The following is a 26,962-nucleotide window of genomic DNA, read 5'->3' on the forward strand; positions in this document are numbered from 1 at the left end:
TATGACATCATTATTACTTCTCGTTTTGGTGTCAGCGAGGAAGCAGATTCAGTTGGAGATGTGAGCTTCTATTTGTGAAATGTAGTATACAAAAATTCAAGTGAGAAGTTGAAAATATGACGAATAAGGTCCAACCCGTTGTTGTAGAGGTAGAAGAAAGCTCAGCTGCGAGCGAACAGCGAGAGAAATGGACCTCAAAAGCTGACTTCATAGCGTCATGTATAGGTTATGCAGTCGGTTTAGGGAATATTTGGCGTTTTCCCTATCTTTGCTATAAGAATGGCGGAGGTAACTTGATTAAGTGTGGATATCTATCAGAGCTTCGTCTTTTTACTCAGGGATGTAGTTTGATTTAAAAGTGCAGACTTCTTTTAGAACCATTCCTTAAAACTGTAGGCGCGTGAACATAAATCCATTCATCTCAAAGAGATTATATTGCGACATCTAGTGGGAGATTTTGCGCTTCGCAACACTTTCTTTAACTCGAGGGAATCTACAAAATGCTATTGAGTTGAGTAAGACAAGCAAACACGCAAGAGGCTACCGGCATAATTCAGAAAGGAAACGCTAGATGTTTCCGAGTCCAATGGTACAGCAGTTTTGGTAAGCCGTCGGCCTCGGAAACGTCTCGCTGGCGTTTTATAAAAGTTACCTCTTCCGTTTTTGTAACAGAGGTACATTTAAGCATCTTTGTTACAAGAGCGTAGGAGATATAGCTTCGTCTTGATAATTAGCAGTGTAGTTTAGTTTTATGAGTGTACAATATTTAGAACCATTAATCTGGCACGGAAAAGATATTTTCAACTCCAAGAGGTTCTATGGCCGCATAAAATGACATCTTTTGCAAGTAAAACTATCTTGAATTCGAGGAAATCTATAAACCCGTCAGTTGAATTAGGGAATTCCACTATTTTTTACTTGCTGCGCTTTCATTCTTCTTTGCGCCTCATTGTAAACCGTGCTCTACCACTTCAGCTTCTTAAATTTGTACTTCTGATTTCTCACTTTTTTTTTACAGCCACTTTCTTAATTCCATACTTTCTGACATTGATAACCTGTGGCATTCCGCTCTTCTACCTGGAATTGGCCCTCGGACAGTATCTGAGCCTCGGTGCCATCAAGGCATGGGCTGTGATTTGCCCAGCGCTTAAAGGTTTGTGTTGTATACGCGGATAGGGTTAGCTGTGGATATCAACTGAACATGGAAAACTAAAGATGAGAAATGTGAAATGTAACGACAATTACTACGCTCTAAAAAACCAATATTCAATCCTCAACCTGCCGGAGGATAAAACATTGTTTTAGTGACTCTGTGATTTGAGCCGAAGTTTACTACCCATGATGCTATCAGCTATCAGCTTTTCCGATAATATCCCAACTTACTTCCATCGCTTTGTGAAGTTAAGCTTTTTCAAAACATGATGTTAACAAGCTGCAGAAGTCGTCAAATCCGAAGATTGCGATGCGCAGAGATTCTTCAACATCGAAACCTCTAGATCATAGACTCCAAAAAGTCCTCGGCTCTTGAATCCTCTAAATCAATGACTTTGCACAATCGATAAAGTAACATATTGCTTCAATATTTAGGAGGCAAGATATGCTTTACACTATTAACAAGTTGCAACAACACGAATGTTCCGTCATCTTTCAACTTTTAGGGATTGGAGTTGCCATGGTGATTATTTCCTTCCTGATCTCTATCTACTACAACGTTGTTATATCCTGGAGTCTTCTGTATCTTTACCACTCCTTTGCGTCTGTTGTCCCGTGGAAGTCTTGTGGCAACTCGTGGAACACTCCATTTTGCAGGTGAATATATCGGCATCTAAAAATACTTTAAATTATTATCCGCTGAATTGCAAATTTCAAATCGTGCAAACTTTGTGCAGTGTTTACTTCGATGCAAAGAACCAATGTTTTACAGTATCTTATACTTAGTAATTTATGATTCCTCGTTTCTCTTATTTTGTTTGTTAAGAAAATGACAGCAATCTCTACTTACTTAATACAATCTCTCCTCTAAAAACATACCATCGTAGTTAACAACTGATGACCCCAGTTGTGACAATTTCAATTTGTTTTTTCTTTTTTTTAAGTGAGGACTTGAGAAATTCCACTGCTAACTGCACGGCTGTCAATTGCTCAATGAATGCATTCTCACCCAGCCAGGAATTCTGGGAGTAAGTTTTACTTTTCAGCAATTAGCTAATAAAACTGATTCAAACATATCTCGGTTGTTTTTGTGAGGCATCACAGCTGTCAATGCTGAGCACTGCAACACTAAAAGAGATTCAATAATTCAGATATATGAATTTCACATATTCGTTGTGTTTGACTGATTTATCATCTTACGGGTTTATGTCGGACTAATTTGATGACTTGCTCCTAGTTGGCTTGTTAGTTCAATTGGTAGAGCGCTCACTAGTATCGCAGAGGTCAGTGGTTCGAATCCCGTACAGGCCTGAATTTTTTCAGGTCTGATTTTCATTACTGCTTAAAAAGTGCTCTTTACTGCGAGGATGGTGCACAAATACGTTACTAATAGGTTGTGTTAGAAGTCTCAAATGAACCCTTATTTAGTTTGCCTCCAGGAAACTACAACTGTTTAAATTTGACAATATTAGAATAGTATCTGGAAAAAATTTTGCGACTTTTCACTAGCAGTCAATTCAAAGTCAATGGTTGAAGTAAATCTTTGAACACTCTAGAACGTGGACACAACTATTCATGAGCAGAAAATCGTCAACCACCAAAATTAGTTAATCAGTGTTACGCATAAGCTGACTATTAGACAGATATTTTCAGGCCACTCACGGCCAATCAAAGATATTTTCATGGCCAATCAAAGATATTTTCATGGCCAATCACGAGGAAGAGAAAGATTAATCGAATAATGGCGATATCACTGCTTAAAGAAAAAAATCTTTGCTTGGATCGGACAGAAAATTTTCTTTATTAACAAAAAGTTACTGCGAGTAAAAGTAATTATATGTTTATATGATCTATGGTCTTTTAAGGCGTCGTATCTTGGACGTGTCAAATGGCATCGACGAGCCGGGGGAAATTCGTTTACCGCTGGCCACAACTTTGTTTATCGCATGGGTCACTGTTTTCTTTTGCATCCATAAAGGCATCAAGAGCTCTGGAAAGGTAAACAAAAAAAATGCACAGTCCAAAAATGCAATCTGAATTTTACTCGTTATTGAAACTAGTATTCTCTGTATGTTGTTGTAAAAATCATCAGGCAAGTAAGTTCCCTAATAACAGAATTGTGGTGGCTATAATTTATTGACTCTAGATCTGTAGTATCGCTAATAGACAACAGTAAAAAGATAAGGGAATGTTCCTATGATTGGAAATTAGCCTTGTTCCCTGATCTTGTTGTATATATACATCTTGCTATTCTCGGATGAGCTTACTATCTCGGACGAGCAAGATGTAAAGAACATGATAAGGGAAATCAACTCGCTGGGCTCAGTCGATGGAATCCTACTTTACAAGAAGCCTAAGTTTAGTAACCCCTTAAAGCTGTAGGTGAAAACAGAAACAAAGCTGATATCATTTCACGAGCCTGAATTGGTTTCTAACTATAATACTTTGGTCAATCACGTGGTTTTTTGGTTAATATCATGTTCCTTCCTGTTCACAGGTGGCCTACTTCACGGCCATCTTCCCGTATATTGTGTTATGTATCTTACTTGTGCGTGGTGTCTCTCTACCTGGTGCACTTGATGGGATCATCTTTTACCTAAAACCAGACGTCGAAAAGCTCCTAGAGCCACAGGTGAGAAAGAAAATAATGGTCTCTGGTAGATACAGAAGCATTTGTCTATTTTACCGAGAAGCCTCTTAGATTTTATCTTTATCAACGCTGTTTTTTTTTTTTTAATTGTTTTTATTGTTATAGGTTTGGATCGATGCTGCTACCCAAATATTTTTCTCCCTTAGTGTGGGCCTTGGAGGCCTGTTAACCTATGCCAGCTATAATGAATTCAACAACAACTGTGAACGGTACAGTATACCATTTGCACCGCGCTTTCTTTTCCGCACATCACATGTTGCTTAAAATGGCCGGAAAAATGAAGTAGTGTCTTTGAAACGCTCACCTTCAAGGAATTTTAAACTTTAAACTTCGCGCAATGATAGATGTCAAATTGTTTGACGAAAGACTTTAGACGAAAAATCTACTTCGGCCACTTGAACGGACATTTCATTGCTCATGCGTACCGACGTACTTGTGTCTGTTTCCAGGGACGCAGTTGTGGTATCGTGCATCAATTGTGCGACCAGTGTCGGCGGAGGGTTTGTCATCTTCAGTGTCATAGGGTTCATGGCCCACACCCTTAATAGGGAAGTGGCACAAGTTGTATCCTCTGGTAAGAAAACAACTTAGGGCGTGGTCAGTCTTGGCCTTGATTAAGGATGGGGAGGAAATTTTTTTCACGGGATTGGTAGCCTTTGTTCTGAATTTAAAAGTGAAAGGAGATTGTTCTAATTAAATTGTAGGACCTGGTCTTGGTTTTGTGGCTTATCCAAAGGGGATCGCTCAAATGCCGGCTGCACCAGTTTGGGCTGTGATGTTCTTCTTCATGCTCTTTACTATTGGGCTTGGCAGTCAGGTTAGACAAATTGGACACTTTCGTTTATGAGAGCATTCGAAATTCTAATTATTTTACTCAAAGTGAATCTTTAATCTGACTGGACTGGTGTCTGAGTGAGTCACTGACTTGGTGACTAATTCACAAGTTACAGTAAATGACGCTCTGACTGATTGACTGACTAACTGAAACTGACCAAATAAGCGACGTTATGAAATTATGACCCACTGACCCACTTATCCTCTGACTTACAGACTGATTGACTTTCAAACTGTCTTTGGATTGATAACTTAATGAGTAGCTGAGTCACTGACGCTTACTGACTGACTCCTTGTCACTCTGACCCACTGACTGACTCACAGGACTCTGACCCAATGAATGACTTACTAACGCTTTTATCCTTAACCAATAATTGACTCACTGACGCTTTGACTTGGAATAGAACTCATTGAGAACTTGATTCAGCTTACAGTATTAGAGTCATAACTTATTTATTTATTTATTATTATTATTATTTATTATTAATTATTTATTATTATTATTTATTAGAGTCATAACTTATCGACGTCCTTTATATCTAGTTTGTGTTCACAGAGACAACGGTGGCCGGGGTGATGGACACCTTCCCCAGCCTTCGTCCTTATAAGGGACGATGCCTATTTTTCCTTTGTCTAATTTCATATCTTATCGGGCTCTCTTGCGTCACTAAGGTAAGTTAATTAAATGAAAGATAGGCCCTACGCATTTTGAGACGCACGCTTGAAAAAAATTAACAACCATACCTTTATTGAAAGAAAAAAAGTTAAATCAAATAGTGTTTTTATTCGAAGATTGCGAAGATTCGTTCTTGATTTAACACTGAGGACCGAAACAGGAAACCATTTATTGCACAGTTCATCTTTCAAGAGTTTTTTTCTGTTTTTTTCTTGCTTTCTATTAGGGAGGAATCTACGTCCTGAACATATTTGATAGCCAAAGTGGAGGCTTTTCTTTGATTTGTGTGGTTGCTCTCGAAGCTGTTGCCGTCAGTTGGGGATATGGTGAGTATTCTTATTAGAGCATTAGTGCTTTAAAAAAAGTTCACTAATTTTAACGACGATTCCGTGAGGTTAAACTTGTTCACCTTTTCTTCTTTCTATCAGGAGTTGATAAATTCTCTGAAAATATCAAAGATATGATTGGAAAGAAACCCAGCAAGTACTTTGTCATCTGCTGGAAGTACATCACTCCGTTTGTTGCAACGGTAAGGCCATCCATTTGCGATACACAAGTCCTGCTTCGTTCAATCGTACGCCAAGTGGTTAGTGGTTAGGGGTTAGTTCATTTCATGAAAATCTGATCATGAGAGAGCTTTCAGATTGAGAGTTGCAAATCAAAGCTGAAACTCAATAGCAGTCAGTCAGAATTCAAAGTAAAGATGCAGGGCAATTTCAAGCTTTCGGGAAGCTAATCACAACGTTATCACCACAGCCAATCACGAGAAAGCTTATCGTACTTCTCCTTTTAATTTCACCCCTATACTCCCCACCCCCTCCCCTCTCCGATTGAAATTTGATGTTACTAATCATATGTCGCATTACATAAAACAGTTGATATTTCTGGGGAGCATCACCCAGTGGAAGAGAATCACGTACAATGGATACATGTACCCCGACTGGGCACAAGCTGTAGCATGGCTACTGGCTTTATCGTCTTTTCTGGCCATTCCCATTTTTGCTCTCTATGCAATTTTCTATCCAAAGGGATCCTTTAGAGAGGTATGAAATATTTATCGTCAGATGAATGGCATTGCAAGGTATTGATTAGTACGTGACGTCTGAAGGAGTCTTAGTGCATATGCTCGACTCCAGATCAGATCTAAGAGTCCAAAAAGGTACTGACGCAATTTTCCACTAGTAAGGGAATCCTTTAAAGAGATATGAAAGATTTATTGTCGGACGAATGGCACTGGCCTGAGGATAGTCAGGAAAACTTGATGACCTGCGAAGGGAAAACTGCTACAAACTGATATTCCAGTAAGGGGAAGAGAAAACGCTCCAATGTACGTTATGATGCAAAAATATAGGATATTACATGGCCGTGAGTGGAAACAACCACGCACCTACACCCATGTACCAGGATAAAGTCTTGTAGTTATGCTGTTAGGTTTAATGGGTAGACTAAACTAAATACTTTTGTGGAATATGTACTTAAAGACTTAAATGCAAGATTTCTCACGAGAGCTATTTTCTCAGTATTTGCTCATGACGTGAAAAGTGATTTTCATTGTTCTGTTTTTATATAGCGATTGAGAAATGCAGTAAGTCCAAATGTCACAGTTCTGAATTCTGTGGCCGAGCGTCATAACCTGTCAAGTAGACCAAGGTAAAGTTATGTTAATGAGAGGAGTTTTCAATTGTGTCACTTGGAACTTTGACCATAATGATTATGAATAGTCTATGGGCACGGTCTCTGCTTTTCGGGCAATGAAAAAAAAAAAAAAAAAAAGAAAAAAATATTGATGTTTAAGTGCCGCGCAGAACTCTGGGAGTGAGGTGCTCGTACTTTGCCATTCTCTTCTGTCAGGTGCTTCAACATATTTTTCTCACCGATTTTTTTTTTTTTTTTCACTCTCACGACAAACTTCGCAGAAAAGGAGAGACTACTCGTAATCAGAATCACTAGAGCCGAATAAAGCGCGGGAAAACACAAATGAGAAAGTTGTTGTTGTTTCCTTAGTTGAATCTGAGTCGTGACTTTTTCAGGATCGATCATTTTATGGTGCTCGATCACCGTATTCTGCACAGTGATGTTAGTAGGTCCTAACGTCGCTATTCTGAACGGTGAGGCCGAGCGTCATAGCCTACCAAGTGGACTGGAGTAAAGTTATACAAATAATAAAGGACTGTTTGATTATGTCACATGATTTCAAAACTAAAGTAATCGTAACAACCGATAATATTAAAATGGAAGTTAAATCATGTGATATAATTTACCGTGTGTCTAATCTTCTCCTTTGTCTTGCCTTTATAGAAAATGCCCTGAGACCAGGATCGATTTTGCCGCCGCTGACAACTTTTATAATCTCCCTGAAACGGAAGTGTAAATTCTGGCCTAATCGAACGGAAATTTGTTGTAATTTTACAATTTGTTATTTTTCACTTACAAATTGTTTGTCGCGGTTGTTAAACGTTTGTTGTCGTGATAAGAATCCATATATGCATGAGCGTTCTATGTAACTAAAATTTTCACTTTAAATCGTAAAACATGTCATCAGTGCTTTATGTAAAAATATTTTTTTTTCGTCGATATTTGGACAACAAGAACAAAGTATTTTTTCCAATAACCATAATTGAAACTAAAACTTTGCAAAACTGAGAAGAACACAAACACGCACATAGCAAAAAATAAAAATCAAAACAACAGCAAAAACAAACAAACAAACAAACAAAAACAGATATAAAAATAATTTTTACAAAAAGAAATATAGAATTCATAAAATGTGGTTGGCTTAACATGACTTATTATGGAAAGCTTTGAAACCGAAAAAGCCGATTAAGAAAAAATCCTTTAAAATGAAAATTAAGTGCTTCTAATGTAGAGTGAAACTTTCTATGAAATAACATAGTTTTTGAAAACAAATAGGACGCCAGTACAGAAACTAACAGAATATGTGATGTTTTTTGCATGTGATCAAAAATTTCCTTTTGTTCGTTATCAGTTCCTCCCATTTAGCTGTTCTTGTTGTCGTTTTTCTTTGGAAGTTTTTAAAATAAAGAATTTATAAAATAGCAGAATTGCTATCAGTCATACAAATTTGTGCGAGGTCTTAGTCCATGGTTGAAAACTGAGAATCTAAAGGCTTAATAGCACATCCCTGTCTGCCAAAAGACTTTCGTAGCAACTTGTGCTCATGTTGCTTCTTTATCTACTAAGTTTCCCAATCAAGCATTTGATACATCCTTTTTACGGATGGGTAATCACAACAACATCACACTGATACGTATAATATCTGCACGCGATCTCTCAAAGGGAGGAAGTCAGAACACCGAAAATATAGATGTTACGGTCGATTAGCACGAAAGCATCACTTGCAATTTTTTTTAGCTGAAAGCGCTCTCACGACTTGAAATGTGATTTTTCAATTATGCCATCTTAATGTGGGAATTTTTTTAGTATTTTTCATTGTTGATAGGATACATATTTTTAAGTTTTAAACCTTATGATGAAGATGTACATAGCTTGTGAATTGTTAAAATACCAAGATTACAAAGTGTTTACAATCTCTTGTGTAATACCAATTTTTTAGGTCCTTTTAATAGCGTAATAAGGGCCATAAAGTTATCAATATTTTTACCACTGTCAGATGTAATCCTCTCAAAATAATTAAAGCCTTCTCTTACTTTCTTGCCCACGCAAGGTTCAAGTCTCATTAGAGCGGGAAATTTGTGATTGTGTATCAGAGAAACCAAGTTAGTATGGGAAAAGTATCCCCTTAGTCAGTAAGCTAAAGAACACTGCTCGAACAGTAGTGAAAATAAGGCCTGAAAAAATTCAGGCCTGAACGGGATTTGAACCCATGGCCTCTACGATACCAGTGCAGTGACCAACTGAGCTAACAAACTCCTTATTGATTACTGGATCGTTGCCTGGGTCGGACATCTAAAGAGCTCGTAACAACGAGAGAAACCATTCTTTAAACAAACTCAACAAGTTTATTTTTACTTCAAGATAACAAGCCTCAACCATGGATTACAAGTTGGCAGGCCGTAATAATCTGTACAAGATGCAAAGCTAGAGTTACCTTAAAAACAAAATTCTGATCACAAACGAGCTAAAAACAAAAAGGAAAAAAAACAATCTTACTAACTGATCGAGACAAGGCAGTATTAAAGCAACGAGAAATCACAGTTTGAGTACATTTTCTCTTACGAGCACCTCACCGCAGGCGAAAAAAAAAACACACAAGGTATCATGTTATTACGTAATAACAAAAGGGACAATTGTCGCTTTCATTATTGGGTCGTATATTTTAAACGCTCATTTCGCTTTAGAAAAGAAGTTGGCGTAGAAATATAAACAAGGAAGACATTTATAGGTGATTCTCGGAACTTCCCACGTATCTCTATATTCTACTTTGCGAGTCTGTTAACACGAAGATGACATCGGGCGAGCTCGATGTTTGGAGCTTCTACTTTGTGAGTTTATTATGACGATGACGACACCGGGTGAGCCCGGATTTTTTTTCTTTATCGGAAATCGACCCGATATGAACCCCTTCTGACGAAATGCGAGGTGTGCCTTGATTGACAATTCTCTTTCCAACAAGTTCGATTCGCGTTGCATTACGGTGATCAAGAAAAGAAAACTCAGGGCTGTGACTAAAAGTGGGACGAGGACGTAGGACGTAGGACCTAGGACGTGGGACGCGCGGACTCGGATTTTTGCGCTGAATCTGTAAAGTATAATTTTGGGTGGTCTCGAGAAAGGTAAGATGCTACCGAAACAAGTAGACTGTTTTTCCGGAGACATATGTAATGTTAGCGACAAAAGTGATCGTTTTTGGTCACGTGACTAAAAAAGCGATGTTAACACAAAAGGCAAATGCACGTGATAACATTCCTTCGCATTTCTTTGCCCGCGCTTTTGTTGTCTGTTGTAGTTTATCCGCTTTCGTTTAATAATACAACATCATCCAGCAAAAAGTGTTCTTTAATAGTTCTTTTCCAGAAAATCGATGCGAACTAATTATAACAGACGAAACTGAGGTGTCTACCTTCGATAATCTAATGCGAATCGAAAAGAATAAATGAGTGTGTTTACAATTTATTCCTGGTGAAGAGTTGCGGATTCATTACGAGGACGATGAGGATACTTTCGTCGCGAAGTAATCGCAGCATACGTCAGTTGTAGTTAGTTCGCATAGATCTTCCAGAAAAGAAAGTAAAATAAATTGTAAACACTCTAATTTATTAATTCTTCATCAGGAACAAATTGTAAACACTGGAGTTCTACTGAATCCGCAATTCTTCATTTGGAATAAATTGTAGACATTCTAATTTATTCCTTACCCTTCGCATCAGATCATCGAAGGTAGACACCTCAGTTTCGTCCGTTGTCACTGACTGCAACCGTTACGCACGTCTCCAGAAAAAACAGTCACAGTCTACCCGTTTCGGTAGCGTAATACCTTTCTCGAGACCACCGAAAATTATACTTTACAAATTCAGCGCAAATAGCAGGTGTTGTTTGTTTATCACGTCTCCGAGTTCCCACGCGTCGCTGAGTCCCGACTTCCTCGCGTCCCACGTTCGCGAGTCTCTCGTTCCAGAGTTCCACTTCCCTAAGTCCCAGTCCCCTAGTCCACGTCCCACTTGTGGTCACAGCCAAATTTCAGTTAAAAATTAGCCCTCTGCTTCCGTTGGCAAAACACTATTAAAAAAAGAGGACCAACAAAATTAACTTTTAGGCGGTTTAGCTGCTATTAACACACTCACAAATTCACCCTCAGTAACAAACACCTTCAATGGTTTAGAATGTTCTCCGGATGTGTGCCGAGCACAGAAACTTGATAATTTGTCTTTCGTAATCAGCTTTGGATCAAACACACCGTGGGTAGTTGCCCAGAAGCAATAAATCATGCTTTCAACATCTTCAAACTCCGGACCATCAGATTCCACGGCATAACTCTCGACTATTTCAAAGCCTTCAGCTGTACAAATCTCTTCAACTTTTGACCTGCTTTCGCAATGGTAATTGCTCATCAGGCGGCCAAGGTTTTGTGGGTTTAACTCCTGAAAGGCGTCGTGGAAGGAGTCAGGTAACACAGGGTTGAACGAGATAACGATTTTCCCACCTGGTTTCAGGCTCTGGTACATGTTTCTGAAGGCTTCTTGTTTATCTTGGATCCAATGAAGCACAAAATTTGAGAAGACAATGTCGTAACACTCTGTACCCATCCTTGGGAAGTTCGAGGCGCTTCCTTCGTAAATCTTAAGATTACTGATTCCTTCGTGCGATTCCTGAGCTAGTTTAACTCGAGACACGTCCGGGTCCACGGCTACGACTTGTCCGTCTCGTCCAACAAGTTCCGTCAGATATGCAGACAGTTCTCCAGTGCCACAGCCTAAATCCAGGATAACACCTCCGGGGCATGGTGCAATATTTTTAGCTAATTTCATGCCAAACGATCTTTGACGGTTAGTAGAAATCTTTTGGTAACCCTTTGCTGCTCGCTCATTGTTCATCATGGTTTGCGACAGAGACATAAATTCGGGAAAGAGATTAAGTAATGTCGTGGCTGAGCTTTAACCAGGGATGCCTAGCACGTACTTACATACTATAGATCCCGATTGAAACATAACCGCTGACTAGACGCTCGAGTAGCGTTCACTCGGGCTTCGTATCGAGCGTTTTATTTGAGCAGTCGGCGCATTCACCAGGAGTAAAATTTACACGAAATTACATCCGGGACCTGGGTGCGAAATTTTCGATATCGGTCACTCCAGTGTTACTTTTTGACGGTTATTTGTGCCAACAGACAGTTCAAGTACTTGTGTGAAAAACATTATTTTATTAGCCTGTGTACAAATACATATGCTTGATCTTTGGCAAATAAGGTTCACCAATCTCTGAGGATTGGCTCATTATTGAGAGGCAGTGACAGATTGCCCATGAACCTTCTTTAGAGCAATATCTATACTATCTGATACTTTCGAATTCTCTTGTTCAATTATAAATTGTGCAAAAAGAGGTATTCAGGTTTTGTGGCACACCTTCCACAGTGACTGTAATGTAAAAGTCTTGCATTAAAGCATTTCAATGGTGAAATTGTAACTTGTCATTCTGCTGTGTACCCACATCTGCCTCGGAAAACAAGACTGGAAATGCCAGTTCTTCACATTGTTTATCAAGCATAAATGAGACATAATGTTTGTTTTCTGCTGGTGCTGTACTATAGACTTCATTTCCATTTTACAGTTGTGTGCTTGGTTGCCAAGCCTTTGAACAGTAGTGAGGTTGGAGGTGACCTTGTTATGATACAAACCTTGTTGCTTTTCAAATGTAAATCACTTTGTTATCATGCTAAGTAGATACAGGTCTCTATTATGACAAGGCCACCTTCAGCCTCACTCCGAATCAAAGGCTTGGCAACTAAGTACACAACTGTATAATAACCTATTGACTCTAAGCATGATGTCTTGCATGTTGAGGCTCTATATATATTATTTAAGGGGTCATTATTTTCTTCTTTATTACTATTCAATCTATCATTTTCTCTCACATCATACTCCAATGCAGGATCACTATCTGTTGTTACATTGTTTGATGTAGCTTGTTGATGTGTGTCATTATCTTCTGCATCATTTTGTAAGCTGTGAGGTTGCTGTCAATCTTGTTTATATCAACAACTATATCTTTGTACAATGGATTATTACTTTGAACCAGTTGAGAACTTGCCACATTAACTATACTGTCATACTGCTTGAAAATAAACATGTCCTCTAAATTCTAACTTTGTTTTAAGCTTTAGCATTATTGTGCCAGATCTGTCAGGTGGATGAGGGAGTTGATTACATTTCTGATCACATTCTACAGGTACATTGTATATTGCACCTTCAATTTTTTGCTGTTGTCCTTTAGGCATGACCACAACCCTCTCATTATAATTACTTTTTGTTGAGCTATTAGACTAAGTATTTGCTCTAGTATTTCTAGTGAGGATAGTTCTGTAGGTATTTCACCCACATAGGGTACACATTATTCACTGCAGTTTGACATGGTAATTTTCCTTTTATGACCTTTGAATGATATGTGTTGCATATATAATTTATACCGTTTTCCATCAAATGGCTCTTGAATACTGAAATATGTTTGGCAAGGGTACTTCTTGTTTATGCATGATATAAAAAAAATTGCTGATTTCTTATAAAGTATTCAATTACAGATGGTACATATAAAATAGGAGCCTTCTCTTATTGTCCTCTTAAACCGGTTAATACACAATTCAACTGATCTGGCTTTCACTAATTTCACATTGTGTTGGGAAAGTAATTCTTCTTTGTAACATCCATAGTTGAATATTTTCTTTTAATGTCTCCTAGAAACCTAGCTTTTTTTGGCAAAATTAAGTACACTTTTATTATACTATTTCTGTAATCAAAGTGTACTGCAAACAAGATAAACAAAGTATACTTTCAGTAGACTTGAAGTATAGTTTGAGGAGCTACTAAAAGTATACTTGTAATACACTTGTTCCCACCTGGAATTGGAACACCCAAAAGTATACTTTAAGTACACTTGAAAGTTACTGAAATGTTGCAGTGCACTCCAAGTATACTTTAAGACTACGTTTACACTAGAGTAGAGTTTTCCGGATTCGTAAATGTTTCCGGATTCATCAATTTTGGAGTATTCGGATTCGTAGGCGTTTTACAATGGAAGGATATTCGGATTCCTGACCGTTTACACACAACAACAACTCTGGGAACATTCGAAATGAAATGGTTACCAAGCCCAGTGTTGTTTCGTCGTTCGATCGTCAAAGTGAAAATGCCTCTCCCAAAAAAGGCTAGAGTAGATCCAGATGCTACAGAAAAAGGCTAGAGTAGATCCAGATGCCAAGCAGTCTACGTCGTCGGTGATTAAGTGTGGCTGACGTTAAACTTCCTTGCAATAATAATTTGCGTTTCTTCAGAAATACTGCGGTACACATGATAACATTTATCGCCTAAACCTGCAACAAGATTAGGTAAGCGGAGACCGCCAGCAATGTTAGCACCAGATCCATTTTGGTTTCACCGCAAACTCAAAAGATTGCAGGTGGAAATAATATCCGGATTCGAGAAAAAAAGCGGTTACACGACAAAACTTTCCGGATTCAAAAGTTATCGGATTCAAAGTTCCCACTTTAAATTCCGGATTCAAAATCTCCGGAGACACGACCAAACCGGAAAGTTTTTATTTCAGATTCGTTCACTTTCGTGTAAACGGCAGAATGAATCCGGTACTAAAACGTTTCGGATTCATCACAAATCCGGAACAATTTCCTCTAGTGTAAACCTAGTCTAAGAGTAAAACCACTAGTAGCAAAGTGACAAGTACAGTATACTTTAAGTATACTTTAAGTATGCTTGGAATGTATTTAAGATATATATATATATATATATATATATATATATAGATGGTTATACAGCTTGGTTAAATAATAGGTGGTGACAGGCCTGCATGCAACTAGTTCCCAAATGAATGCATTCAGCAGTGTTCTATACTTGGCTGAGTCAGATTAGCATTCAAACTAAAGTATGAAATTCATGTCTCTATTCATTTGGTGTCACTGACCATCACAAATAACCTAAATTTTGTATAATGCAGAACTACTTCTTAATTGTCTTTTAATGCAAAAATTTAAGTTACAATGAAATCCACCATTGGATTATTTCATATTTATAAATTAAAACAATCAGTGACATGCAAATCAGAAATGACACTCATGCAATGCTGGGGTACTCAACAAAAACCATTCACTGTTTTAAAATGAAAAATATCTTTAAAATAGACTTCATCATTCAATAACGTACAACAGAAAAATAAATTTCATGAAAATCAGCATTGTCTCTTACAATTTCTCTGGTTGGGATTAAAGCCATTAAAAAAAATTCCAAGTCATAATTTATGACCAGGAATTTTTTATTAAAGTAGTAATTATAAAAAATTTACTTCACCATTGAATAACTACAGCAGTAAGGGAGTCTTGTGCAAATCATAGTAGAAAATAGTCCATCTACTAAGTATTCAAACATCTTATTAAATCTTAATTCAATCAACTGAATTGTTCACTTTCCTGGTAGGTTGCCAACCATTTGGTTAAAGAACTAATTTTGTTTCGTAGGGCTTGCTTGATAGCAGATGCTTTCCCCCCTTGCTTTGCTGCAAAATCTGAAAAGAAAAAGAAACAAAAGAGCTTAACTTGCTGGCCTTACATATGACTTGTTACTTTGGGAAGACTCAAACCTCAAAAGGTCTGGTGGTATACCAAACAACAAGGAAATGTGGCCACAAAGCTAACCATGTTACAGCTTGCATTTTTTAACCTTACATCTGATTGACTTTTTCCTTGTCAGATAACATTTCAGAGTTAATTTTTTTCATATTTGCTTAGCAGTATGTAAAACCTATGTTGCAACATTTCAGAGATTTTTACAGTTACATAGTAAATAAATAGGATGTATTTACTATGTATGTTAGATCCAAAAGTTACTCTACATTGCATAGGAAATATATAGCAGTATGTAAAATCTATGTTGCAACATTTCAGAGATTTTTATAGTTACATAGTGAATAAATAGGATGTATTTCCTATGTATGTTAGATCCAAAAGTTACATTTCTCATTGCATAGGAAATATATACTAGCAGTATGTAAAACCTATGTTGCAACATTTCAGAGATTTTTATAGTTACATTATGATAGTAAATAAATAGGATGTATTTACTATGTATGTCAAGATCAAAATTCAGCCCATGTAACACATAGATAATAAATAGCTATTTAAAAACTATGTAAAGCTATAAAATAGTTTTTACATAGACATTTAAAACCTATCAGTTTTTTAATAGATTTTGCATAGTATCGACATAACCTTTACATGTACTACACTATGTAGTTTTCCATGCAAAATAGTATTTACATGGGCAGTCTCAAGCATTGCATAGGTAAAACATAGCTAAACATAGTAAAAATATAGTATTAGCATAGGCATTGAATATGTCTGATTCTACAAGGGACTGAGAACCAAAATCCAACAACTTAGCTCCATATCACAAGATTAGGAAAAAAAAAAACGTGCTCAGACTGACCACTCTTAAGTATAATTGTGCACAAGTAGAAGGCATCCCGATACTGTGCCTCTTTAAGGCCATCTTCCCTTGATTCTGAAGTCGTTGTCAGTTTTGATGTCTAGAATACCATCATCAACAAACTGAACCAAGTAGTACACTCTACAAGCAGGAAAGAAACAAATTAATAGAAAGTTTTACATATTAAAAAGAGAGTTAAATAGTATGAACAAAAAGTTTTATTTGAAATATGTGCTCCTAATTGAAATAATATCATGCCCTAATTTTGACATGAAGCCATGTTCAGACAAAATGAGAGGTACTGCATTCATTTTAAATTATAACATCGCTTGTAAATTCATGCAATCAAATTCAATAGCACGAGTGTGCTTCAATTTTCCATTGTGCACGCTGGTGACGTCAGCAAACAAATGCCTTGTGAAAACATTTTTTTCTTGCGAGTGATTTTTCATTAACAAACGGGAAAAGCTTCTGCAAAAAAAGTTAAACTAGACAGGGCAACAAGCGAACAAGCCGATGAAGATCTGCCAACTTTTTCTTTGGCAATGGATTTTTTAACTCCTGAGAAAGAAACCAGAGAAAGGGAAAACAAAACAATTAACGGTTTCATCTCGTTTCGGAACTCTAACTTCATTTCCACGCATGAATGCACCTGTCAGCTTTTGAGCAATCTGAGACAAGATCATCGAAGCATAACGAAATACTTTTCCAAAACAAAATAAACAACACACTGAAGCGTGGGAGAGGGAATTTCTGCCCGTTATACATAAACTACAGCGTTGAAAATGTTGTAAAACAATTGGTTCATACGTCAGCTATGCGTTCATTGAGATATGAAGTACTTGCAATGAGAAGTTTGGAGAGCACTCAAGAAGCTAGAGTTGCTCTTGGCTACGCCTCCTCTTACGCATCTTATATGCTGATCTCCAAACTTCCCGCGTGCTTCATATCTCGATGAACGCACGCTGACGTATGAACCAATTGTTAAGTGTTGTGGTCTCTTGGGGTTCCTCTTTTTTAAATCACCCGCAGTGTGCACACGTGGCCCAAATTCGAAAATGAGAGGGAAAGCCACGCATAGACATTTCAAATCAAAAACAAGAAAACTACTTAAATGTCATTTTCGCATTCTCAATACAATTTGGGAGATATTTTAGACCAGAACAATCTCTTTCAAAAGACCTGCAATCTGTTTCTGGAAAATATTTTACATCAAATCGAATTAAGACAAAATCAACCGGTGAACGATCACTATTTGCTCCAATCTCTTTGGTTCATGGCGAAGGCACCTTAAGCTATGAATCCAAGGATTAACAGTTAAAAGTAATTGAATTTAAGCAATAAAAATCCTTTTCGTCGGGTAAATAGCGAGTTTCAAACTACCCTGACGATGTATGCTTGATAATTTAAACATACACATTCCGACGTGCTTCGAGCAAAGGATATTAATTCAGAGTTAACTCAAAAAGTCACAAACCTTGATCCTTCAATCGTTTGGGAGCCTTGTTCGGTCTTCTAGAGTTGGTATTACCTTCTTTTAACATGGTTAAGTAACGATAAATATATATATCGTATATGTGCATGATCCTTCGCAGTAATGCACTATTTAAGCAATAGTGAAAATCAGACCTGAAAAAAATTCAGGCCTGTACGGGATTCGAACCACTGACCTCTGCGACACTAGTGCAGCGCTCTACCAATTGAGCTAACAAGCCAACTGGGAGCAGGCCATCAAATTAATTCGACATAAACCCGTAAGATGATAAATCAAACAACAAACATATGAAATACATATACATGAACTGCGGTTATGAAACGTATATGTGCACGATCCTTCGCATTAAAGCACTATTTAAGCAATAGTGGGTTTATGTCGAATTAATTTGATGGCCTGCTCCCAGTTGGCTTGTTAGCTCAATTGGTAGAGCGCTGCACTAGTATCGCAGAGGTCAGTGGTTCGAATCCCGTACAGGCCTGAATTTTTTTCAGGTCTGATTTTCACTATTGCTTAAATAGTGCTTTACTGCGAAGGATCGTGCACATATACGTTTCATAACCGCAGTTCATATATATATGTATTTCATATGTTTGTTGTTTAAATATATATTTATATATACACGTACTGTAGTAGACTTTCTCAAAGTCCGTTTTTGTGGGAGTCCAGTGGGGTGGAATACAGACGTCTCCGCGCGTCTTCGTCGCTCGTTTTCTCAAAAACGAGCATAAAAGGACGACTTCGGGCAAGTCTAGTACTGTAGCTAATGACGGTCAGCTTGGTCGTTGCTGAGCATCCGATGGGCATTGTGGGTCATATTGTCATTGGAGCACGTGGGTCACGTTGGTCACCGGGGGTCATTTAGGTCAGTTATCAACTGAGCGAACATGGCGGACGATAGTGAGGACATCAAAGGCCTATATTTCCAATATTATCCGATTCTTCCACACATAATGTTCCAAGAGCTACAAAATATAGAAGGAGCAAGAAACTAAATTAATGAGCGAGAGAGAGGAGAGTTACCCTGAAGAAAGAAACCTAACAAAAAGGCGCAGTGATTTCCTAGGTCCGGGTACCTCAAACCTCTCTTGCTCTTAGAACGATTTTCAGCTGCCTGAACCGAAATATTTTAAACATAAAATGGAAATTAACAGTTTTTCCAGCAGTGGTGATGAATTTGAGACCAAAAGAGTTAGAGAGCTCATGTCGATGAGTGACGGTCCGACTGATTTTGTCAGGGAAGACGATCGTGGTGTTTCTTATGCGGACGATTTTCCAGAAACTGTTGAAACGTTAGCTGAGAAGGGGACTGATGGGAAGAATACCAATAAATAGCGCGACAACGACAGTGAATCATCATCCTCGGAGACCCACGGGCAGTGAGTCGATTTCAAGTTAAGAGCAGAAGAGCCCCTGGGGACATTGTCTTACAAGACTAGTTCCAAACGGTCGCAGTCGTTCTGGCATCTGATTTGATGTGATAACATCATCTGATTTGATCAGTGATAACATCAAAGCAAACGGATTTTTTATACTTTTAAGTCCTTGAAATTTCTTTACTTTTTCCTTAGAATTGTCCATATATTTAAGTAGTTCCTTTTTAGTTCCTGGCAGGTCCACACCAGCCTTTGGGTTGCCACAAACCGACCTGCCTTAACAAAAATTATATGTATGTATGTATGTATGTATGTATTGGTGCCAGAAAATCTTTGTGTTTTTCTGTCCAATCAGAGTGAAGTGTCGTTTGGAGTCCTTTCGCGTGTTTTAACACGCACATATACAATAAGCTCTGTTGCTCGCTATGTTTGATTTGGCCGTGCGACGAAGCTTTGCCCGAGGTGAAAAGTTTCAGTCTCAGCACACAATGTAAGAGAAATCGATCAATCCCATGAAGTTATTTCGTCGCACGGGCCACGCAGGTATGTCAAGCAACTGGCTCTTATGCTTACATAGCTCTCTGTGCGCGCCAAATTCTAATCGTTGCTTTGTATTAATTTAAAAGTCTTTACAATATGGCCAAAGTTGTAGAGAACGTTAAGTACGTGGACGACCTCCAGCAAGCGCTTAACGAAAGCTTAGTTGTGTTTCCGCTTAGCTAATTAAAATCTGAACAAAAACTAATCATCGAAAACATCGTGGAAAGGACATATGTTTTCGGACAGTTACCGAAGGGGTTTGGAGAAAGTTTAATCTTTCAACTGCTGCGTTGAGTGTTCAAATTTTTGAGCTCGAAAGGCCACTGATTCTCTTCTAGTCCCTTGGTCATTGTCATTTCACCTCTTTTGTCGATTGTTGAAGACCAAGTTAATTACCTTTGATCATTGGGAATAGGCTCCTTGCACTAAGAAGTCACGTGATCTTCTCCGCCATGTTGGAGGACAAACAAATCGGTTGCTACGGGAAACTATGGCTGCCTCGTGGGGTCACGAAAGGTCAGTTACACAAATATTTGCACTGTTAGCTTCTTTATTTTGGAACAAAACGATCTTTATCCACTCGTAAAATATGCGTAATGCGTAAAGAGCTTCTGTGATCGAGCATTTGTATTCACTGTTACTTCTAACGCGTTGGGAACAAACGAATGGCAGGCGAAAGTTTATTTAAGCCTATCTATTGATTGATTGAGTTATTCGATTTTTCGCAAGAGTTCTGCCCTTGCTTTGGGTTAGGTAAAGATTGTTAAGACTTGTAGTGTAGTTGCATGTCTACAAACTGCGAAAAATCGAAGGTTGACGCTATTTAGCTTTGTTTTATTCGACTGATTTCCTCAGTGATCCGAGTGTGGACCTTTCACGTTTACCGAGTAGGACCTTTACTGATGTCGAGAAATATGCAGCACGTTCAACGGGATGCGAAAGCACTGCAAAAGCTTACAAATACTTTGCAGAACCGGGATATCTCCATAACATCAAAAGTAAGTGATGTGGTAAATAAATTGGTGTAGTCTCCTGAAAGTTGCTGATGTTCTCGCCTTTCATGTTAAGAAGCCATTTCTTAAAAAGTGGTAAAGATTGATCTAAATTAATTTTACAAATTTCAGTTACGTATAGTTACTCCGAGGCATTTGTTTTGGCCAGATGCTACAGATCGACGAAGAAAAATGTAACACCACATTCCCTTCAAGTGTTAATTGGTATGAATCAAACAACAGTGTCTGGAACGTGTTCTTGTGTAGCAGTTGCTGGATGGATTTGTCACCATGTTGTGGGCCTTCTTTTTCACTTGTCACACTGTAAGCAACTTGGGCTAAAGAGCTTACCTGATGATCTGACATGTACTATGATGGCACAGCAATGGAGTGTTCCCAGAGGGAAACACATAAATCCTCAATGTGTGGATACCTTGATGGCGAAGAAGCCTCAGAGGGTGCAAACTATAATAAACTCTCTAAAACCACTCTCTACTCACCTGCATCCCAGTATCAAATTCTGTGCCTTGATCAAAAAGCTAAACTCAAGAATTTAAATCCTGAGCCTTTGCTGTGGAGTCTGTTACCAGATCTGGAAAACTTTGCAAGCTCACATCTTCCTTCTGTAAAAACCAAATTTGGAATGGTGCCAAAGGGGTCTGTAATATCTCACCAACAAAGGCTCACAGAAAAAATATGTCATAAATGATTATGCCCACACTTCATTCCCCAAGCTACCCCTTCCTAATTCAGGTGAAAGGTTTAAGAATAATGTGTCAATTTGTTTGAACAGCAACAAATCAGCCAAGTTAGAGTCACAGGCAGTCAATTCAAAGTCAATGGTTGAAGTAAATCTTTAAACACTCTAGATCGTGGACACAACTACTCATGAGCAGAAAATCGTCAACCACCAAAATTAGTTAATCAGTGTTACCCATAAGCTGACTATTAGACTGCTATTTTCAGGCCACGTGTTTCACTCTTGGCCAATCACGAGGAAGAGAAAGATTAATCGAATAATGGCGATATCACTGCTTAAAGAAAAAAATCTTTGCTTGGATCGGACTGAAAATTTTCTTCATTAACAAAAAGTTACTGCGAATAAAAGTTTTTATATGTTTATGTGATCTATGGTCTTTTAAGGCGTCGTATCTTGGACGTGTTAAATGGCATCGACGAGCTGGGTGAAATTCGTTTACCGCTGGCCACAACTTTGTTTATCGCATGGGTCACTGTTTTCTTTTGCATCCATAAAGGCATCAAGAGCTCTGGAAAGGTAAACAAAAAAAATGCACAGTCCAAAAAATGCAATTTGAATTTTACTCGTTATTGAAACTAGTATTTTCTGTATGTTGTTTTAAAAATCATCAGGCAAGTAAGTTCCATTATAAAAGAATTGTGTTGGATATAATTTATTGAGTCTAGATCTGTAGTATCGCTAATAGACAACAGTAAAAGATAAGGGAATGTTCCCATAATTGGAATTTAGGCTTGTTCCCTGATCTTGTTGTATATATACATCTTGCTATTCTCGGATGAGCTTACTATCTCGGACGAGCAAGATGTAAAGAACATGATAGGGGAAATCAACTCGCTGGGCTCAGTCGATGGAAACCTACTTTACAAGAGGCCTAAGTTTAGTAACCCCTTAAAGCTGTAGGTGAAAACAGAAGCAAAGCTGATATCATTTAATGAGCCTGAATTGGTTTCTAACCATAATACTTTGGTCAATCACGTCGTTTTTTGGTTAATATCATGTTCCTTCCTGTTCACAGGTGGCCTTCTTCACGGCCATCTTCCCGTATATTGTGTTATGTATCTTACTTGTGTGCGGTGTCTCTCTACCTGGTGCACTTGATGGGATCATCTTTTACCTAAAACCAGACGTCGAAAAGCTCCTAGAGCCACAGGTGAGAAAGAAAATAATGGTCTCTGGTAGATACAGAAGCATTTGTCTATTTCACCGAGAAGCCTCTTAGATTTTATCTTTATCAACGCTGTTTTTTTTTTCAAACTGTTTTTATTGTTATAGGTTTGGATCGATGCTGCTACCCAAATATTTTTCTCCCTTAGTGTGGGCCTTGGAGGCCTGTTAACCTATACCAGCTACAATGAATTCAACAACAACTGTGAACGGTACAGTATACCATTTGCACCGCGCTTTCTTTTCCGCACATCACATGTTGCTTAAATGGCCGGGAAAATGAAGTAGTGTCTTTGAAACGCTCACCTACAAGGAATTTAAAACGTTAAACTTCGCGCAATGATAGATGTCAAATTGTTTAAACAAAGACTTTAGACGAAAAATCTATTTCGGCCACTTGAACGGACATTTCATTGCTCATGCGTACCGACGTACTTGTGTCTGTTTCCAGGGACGCAATTGTGGTATCGTGCATCAATTGTGCGACCAGTGTCGGCGGAGGGTTTGTCATCTTCAGTGTCATAGGGTTCATGGCCCACACCCTTAATAGGGAAGTGGCACAAGTTGTATACTCTGGTAAGATAACAGCTTAGGGCGTGGTCAGTCTTGGCCTTGATTAAGGATGGGGAGGAAATTTTTTTGACGGGGTTCGTAGCCTTTGTTCTGAATTTAAAAGTGAAAGGAGATTAGAAACAGGAAACTATTTATTGCACAGTTCATCTTTCAAGAGTTGTTTTTTCTGTTTTTTTCTTGCTTTCTGTTAGAGAGGAATCTACGTCCTGAACATATTTGATAGCCAAAGTGGAGGCTTTTCTTTGGTTTGTGTGGTTGCTCTCGAAGCTGTTGCCGTCAGTTGGGGATATGGTGAGTATTCTTATTAGAGCATTAGTGCTTTAAAAAAAGTTCACTTATTTTAACGACGATTCCGTGAGGCTAAACTTGTTCACCTTTTCTTCTTTCTATCAGGAGTTGATAAATTCTCGGAAAATATCAAAGATATGATTGGAAAGAAACCCAGCAAGTACTTTGTCATCTGCTGGAAGTACATCACTCCGCTTGTTGCAACGGTAAGGCCATCCATTTTGCGACACACAAGTCCTGCTTCGTTCCATCATACACCAAGTGGTTAGTTCATATCATGAAAATCTGATCATTGTTGCAAATCAAAGCTGAAACTCAATAGCAGTCAGTCAGAATTCAAAGTAAAGATGCAGGGCAATTTCAAGCTTTCGGGAAGCTAATCACAACGTTATCACCACAGCCAATCAGGAGAAAGCTTATCGTACTTCTCCTTTTAATTTCACCCCTATACTCCCCACCCCCTCCCCTCTCCGATTGAAATGTCATGTTACTAATCATATGTCGCATTACATAAAACAGTTGATATTTCTGGGGAGCATCACCCAGTGGAAGAGAATCACGTACAATGGATACATGTACCCCGACTGGGCACAAGCTGTAGCATGGCTACTGGCCGCTTTATTGTCTTTTCTGGCTATTTGCTGTCTGTTGAATTTTGCATCCAAAGGGATCCTTTAGAGAGGTATGAAATATTTATCGTCAGATGAATGGCATTGCAAGGTATTGATTAGTACGTGACGTCTGAAGGAGTCTTAGTGCATATGCTCGACTCCAGATCAGATCTAAGAGTCCAAAAAGGTACTGACGCAATTTTCCACTAGTAAGGGAATCCTTTAAAGAGATATGAAAGATTTATTGTCGGACGAATGGCACTGGCCAGAGGATAGTCAGGAAAACTTGATGACCTGCGAAGGGAAATTTGCTACAAACTGATATTCCAGTAAGGGGAATAGAAAACACTCCAATGTACGTTATGATGGAAAAATATAGGATATTACATGGCCGTGAGTGAAAAGAACCACGCACCTACGCCCATGTACCAGGATAAAGTCTTGTAACTGCTGTTAGGTTTAATGGGTAGACTAAACTAAATACTTTTGTAGGATATGTACTTAAAGACTTAAATGCAAGATTTCTCGCGAGAGCTATTTTCTCAGTATTTGCTCGTGAAGTGAAAAGTGATTTTCATTGTTCTGTTTTTATATAGTGATTGAGAAAAGCAGTAAGTCCAAATGTCACAGTTCTGAATTCTGTGGCCGAGCGCCATAACCTGTCAAGTAGACCAAGTTAAAGTTATGTTAATCAGAGGAGTTTTCAATTTTGTTACTTGGAACTTTGATCATAATGATTATGAATAGTCTATGCGCACGGTCTCTGCTTTTTGGGCAAAGAAAAAAAAAAAAAAAAAGAAAAAAAGATTGATGTTAAAGTGCCGCGCAGAACTCTGGGAGTGAGGTGCTCGTACTTTGCCATTCTCTTCTGTCAGGTGCTTCAACATATTTTTCTCACCGATGTTTTTTTTCACTCTCACGACAAACTTCGCAGAAAAGGAGAGACTACTCGTAATCAGAATCACTAGAGCCGAATAAAGCGCGGGAAAACACAAATGAGAAAGTTGTTGTTGTTTCCTTAGTTGAATCTGAGTCGTGACTTTTTCAGGATCGATCATTTTATGGTGCTCGATCACCGTATTCTGCACAGTGATGTTAGTAGGTCCTAACGTCGCTATTCTGAACGGTGAGGCCGAGCGTCATAGCCTACCAAGTGGACTGGAGTAAAGTTATACATTTAATAAAGGACTGTTTGATTATGTCACATGATTTCAAAACTAAAGTAATCATAACAACCGATAATATTAAAAAGGAAGTTAAATCATGTGATATAATTTACCGTGTGTCTAATCTTCTCCTTTGTCTTGCCTTTATAGAAAATGCCCTGAGACCTGGATCGATTTTGCCGCCGCTGACAACTTTTATAATCTCCCTGAAACGGAAGTGTAAATTCTGGCCTAATCGAACGGAAATTTGTTGTAATTTTACAATTTGTTATTTTTTCACTTACAAATTGTTTGTCGCGGTTGTTAAACGTTTGTTGTCGTGATAAGAAGCCATATATGCATGACCGTTCTATGTAACTAAAATTTTCACTTTAAATGGTAAAACATGTCATCAGTGCTTTATGTAAAAATATATTTTTTTCGTCGATATTTGGACAACAAGAACAAAGTATTTTTTCCAATAACCTTAACTGAAACTAAAACTTTGCAAAACTGGGAGGAACACAAACACGCACATAGCAAAAAATAAAAATCAAAACAACAGCAAAAACATACAAACAAACAAACAAACAAAAACAGATATAAAAATTATTTTACAAAAAGAAATATAGAATTCATAAAATGTGGTTGGCTTAACATGATTTATTATGGAAAGCTTTGAAACCGAAAAAGCCGATTAAGAAAAAAACCCTTAAAATGAAAATTAAGTGCTTCTAATGTAGAGTGAAACTTTCTATGAAATAACATATTTTTTGAAAACAAATATGACGCCAGTACAGAAACTAACAGAATATGTGATGTTTTTTGCATGTGATCAAAAATTTCGTTTTGTTCGTTATCAGTTCCTCCCATTTTGCTGTTCTTGTTGTCATTTTTCTTTCGAAGTTTTTAAAATAAAGAATTTATAAAGTAGCAGAATTGCTATCAGTCATACAAATTTGTGCGAGGTCTTTGTCCATGGTTGAAAACTGGGAAGCTAAAGGCTTAATAGCACATCCCTGTCTGCCAAAAGACTTTCGTAGCAACTTGTCCACATGTTGCTTCTCTATCTACTAAGTTTCCCAATCAAGCATTATTTGATACCTCCTTTTTACGGATGGGCAATCACAACAACAACAGACTGATACGTATAATATCTGCACGCGATCTCTGAAAGGGAGGAAGTCAGAACACCGAAACGATAGATGTTACAGTCGATTACCACGAAAGCGTCACTTGCAATTTTTTTTAGCTGAAAGCGCTCTCACGACTTGAAATGTGATTTTTCAATTATGCCATCTTAATGTGGGAATTTTTCTGTATTTTTCATTGTTGATAGGATACATATTTTCAAGTTTTAAACCTCAGTTATGATGAAGATGTATATAGCTTGTGAATTGTTAAAATACCAAGATTACAAAGTGTTTACAATCTCTTGTGCAATACAATTTTTTAGGTCCTTTTAATAGCGTAATAAGGGCCATAAAGTTATCTATATTTTTCCCACTGTTAGATGTAATCCTCTCAAATTAATTAAAGCCTTCACTTACTTACTTACCCAGGCAAGTTTCAAGTCTCATTAG

The 26,962-nt window shown here is 38.0% G+C and overlaps 2 protein-coding genes and 1 pseudogene across 6 annotated transcripts; 2 read left to right on the forward strand and 1 right to left on the reverse strand.

Annotated features, from left to right (window-relative positions):
* The first annotated feature begins 38 nt into the window (after positions 1-38).
* On the forward strand, positions 39-9,573 carry LOC111337999 (sodium- and chloride-dependent GABA transporter 1-like). Its single transcript, XM_088738173.1, has 15 exons — positions 39-288; positions 1,019-1,153; positions 1,659-1,809; positions 2,097-2,180; positions 3,018-3,150; positions 3,650-3,784; positions 3,908-4,011; positions 4,252-4,376; positions 4,507-4,619; positions 5,180-5,308; positions 5,539-5,638; positions 5,741-5,841; positions 6,188-6,355; positions 6,883-6,962; positions 7,611-9,573. Exons 1-15 carry the CDS (start codon positions 117-119, stop codon positions 7,681-7,683), a joined length of 1,803 nt encoding a protein of 600 aa, XP_088594299.1. The 5' UTR covers positions 39-116; the 3' UTR covers positions 7,684-9,573.
* On the reverse strand, positions 9,270-18,717 carry LOC148720657 (uncharacterized). 4 transcript variants are annotated; one of them, XM_088738178.1, is made up of 4 exons: positions 17,913-18,240; positions 16,436-16,576; positions 11,434-15,515; positions 9,270-11,009 (listed from the first exon to the last, which is right to left on the reverse strand). In XM_088738178.1, the coding sequence occupies exons 3-4, from the start codon at positions 11,843-11,845 to the stop codon at positions 10,975-10,977; spliced, it is 447 nt and encodes a 148-aa protein (XP_088594304.1). In that variant the 5' UTR covers positions 11,846-15,515; positions 16,436-16,576; positions 17,913-18,240; the 3' UTR covers positions 9,270-10,974. The 4 variants fall into 4 exon arrangements, with proteins under 4 accessions (XP_088594304.1, XP_088594302.1, XP_088594301.1 ...); XM_088738176.1 differs by lacking the exon at positions 17,913-18,240 and adding an exon at positions 18,559-18,717 and having other exon boundaries at positions 9,270-15,515; XM_088738175.1 differs by having other exon boundaries at positions 9,270-15,515; positions 17,913-18,052.
* Positions 18,718-21,202: 2,485 nt separating this feature from the next.
* Positions 21,203-26,937, forward strand: LOC148720658 (sodium- and chloride-dependent GABA transporter 1-like; annotated as a pseudogene). The gene is made up of 9 exons (XR_015992946.1): positions 21,203-21,495; positions 21,982-22,114; positions 22,614-22,748; positions 22,871-22,974; positions 23,214-23,328; positions 23,527-23,626; positions 23,729-23,829; positions 24,143-24,305; positions 24,831-26,937. The product of XR_015992946.1 is annotated as a sodium- and chloride-dependent GABA transporter 1-like (transcript).
* The last annotated feature ends 25 nt before the right edge of the window (positions 26,938-26,962 follow it).

The sequence above is a fragment of the Stylophora pistillata genome, chromosome 11 (assembly GCF_964205215.1).
Source record: "Stylophora pistillata chromosome 11, jaStyPist1.2, whole genome shotgun sequence".
In the NCBI taxonomy this organism is placed as follows: Eukaryota; Metazoa; Cnidaria; class Anthozoa; order Scleractinia; family Pocilloporidae; genus Stylophora; species Stylophora pistillata.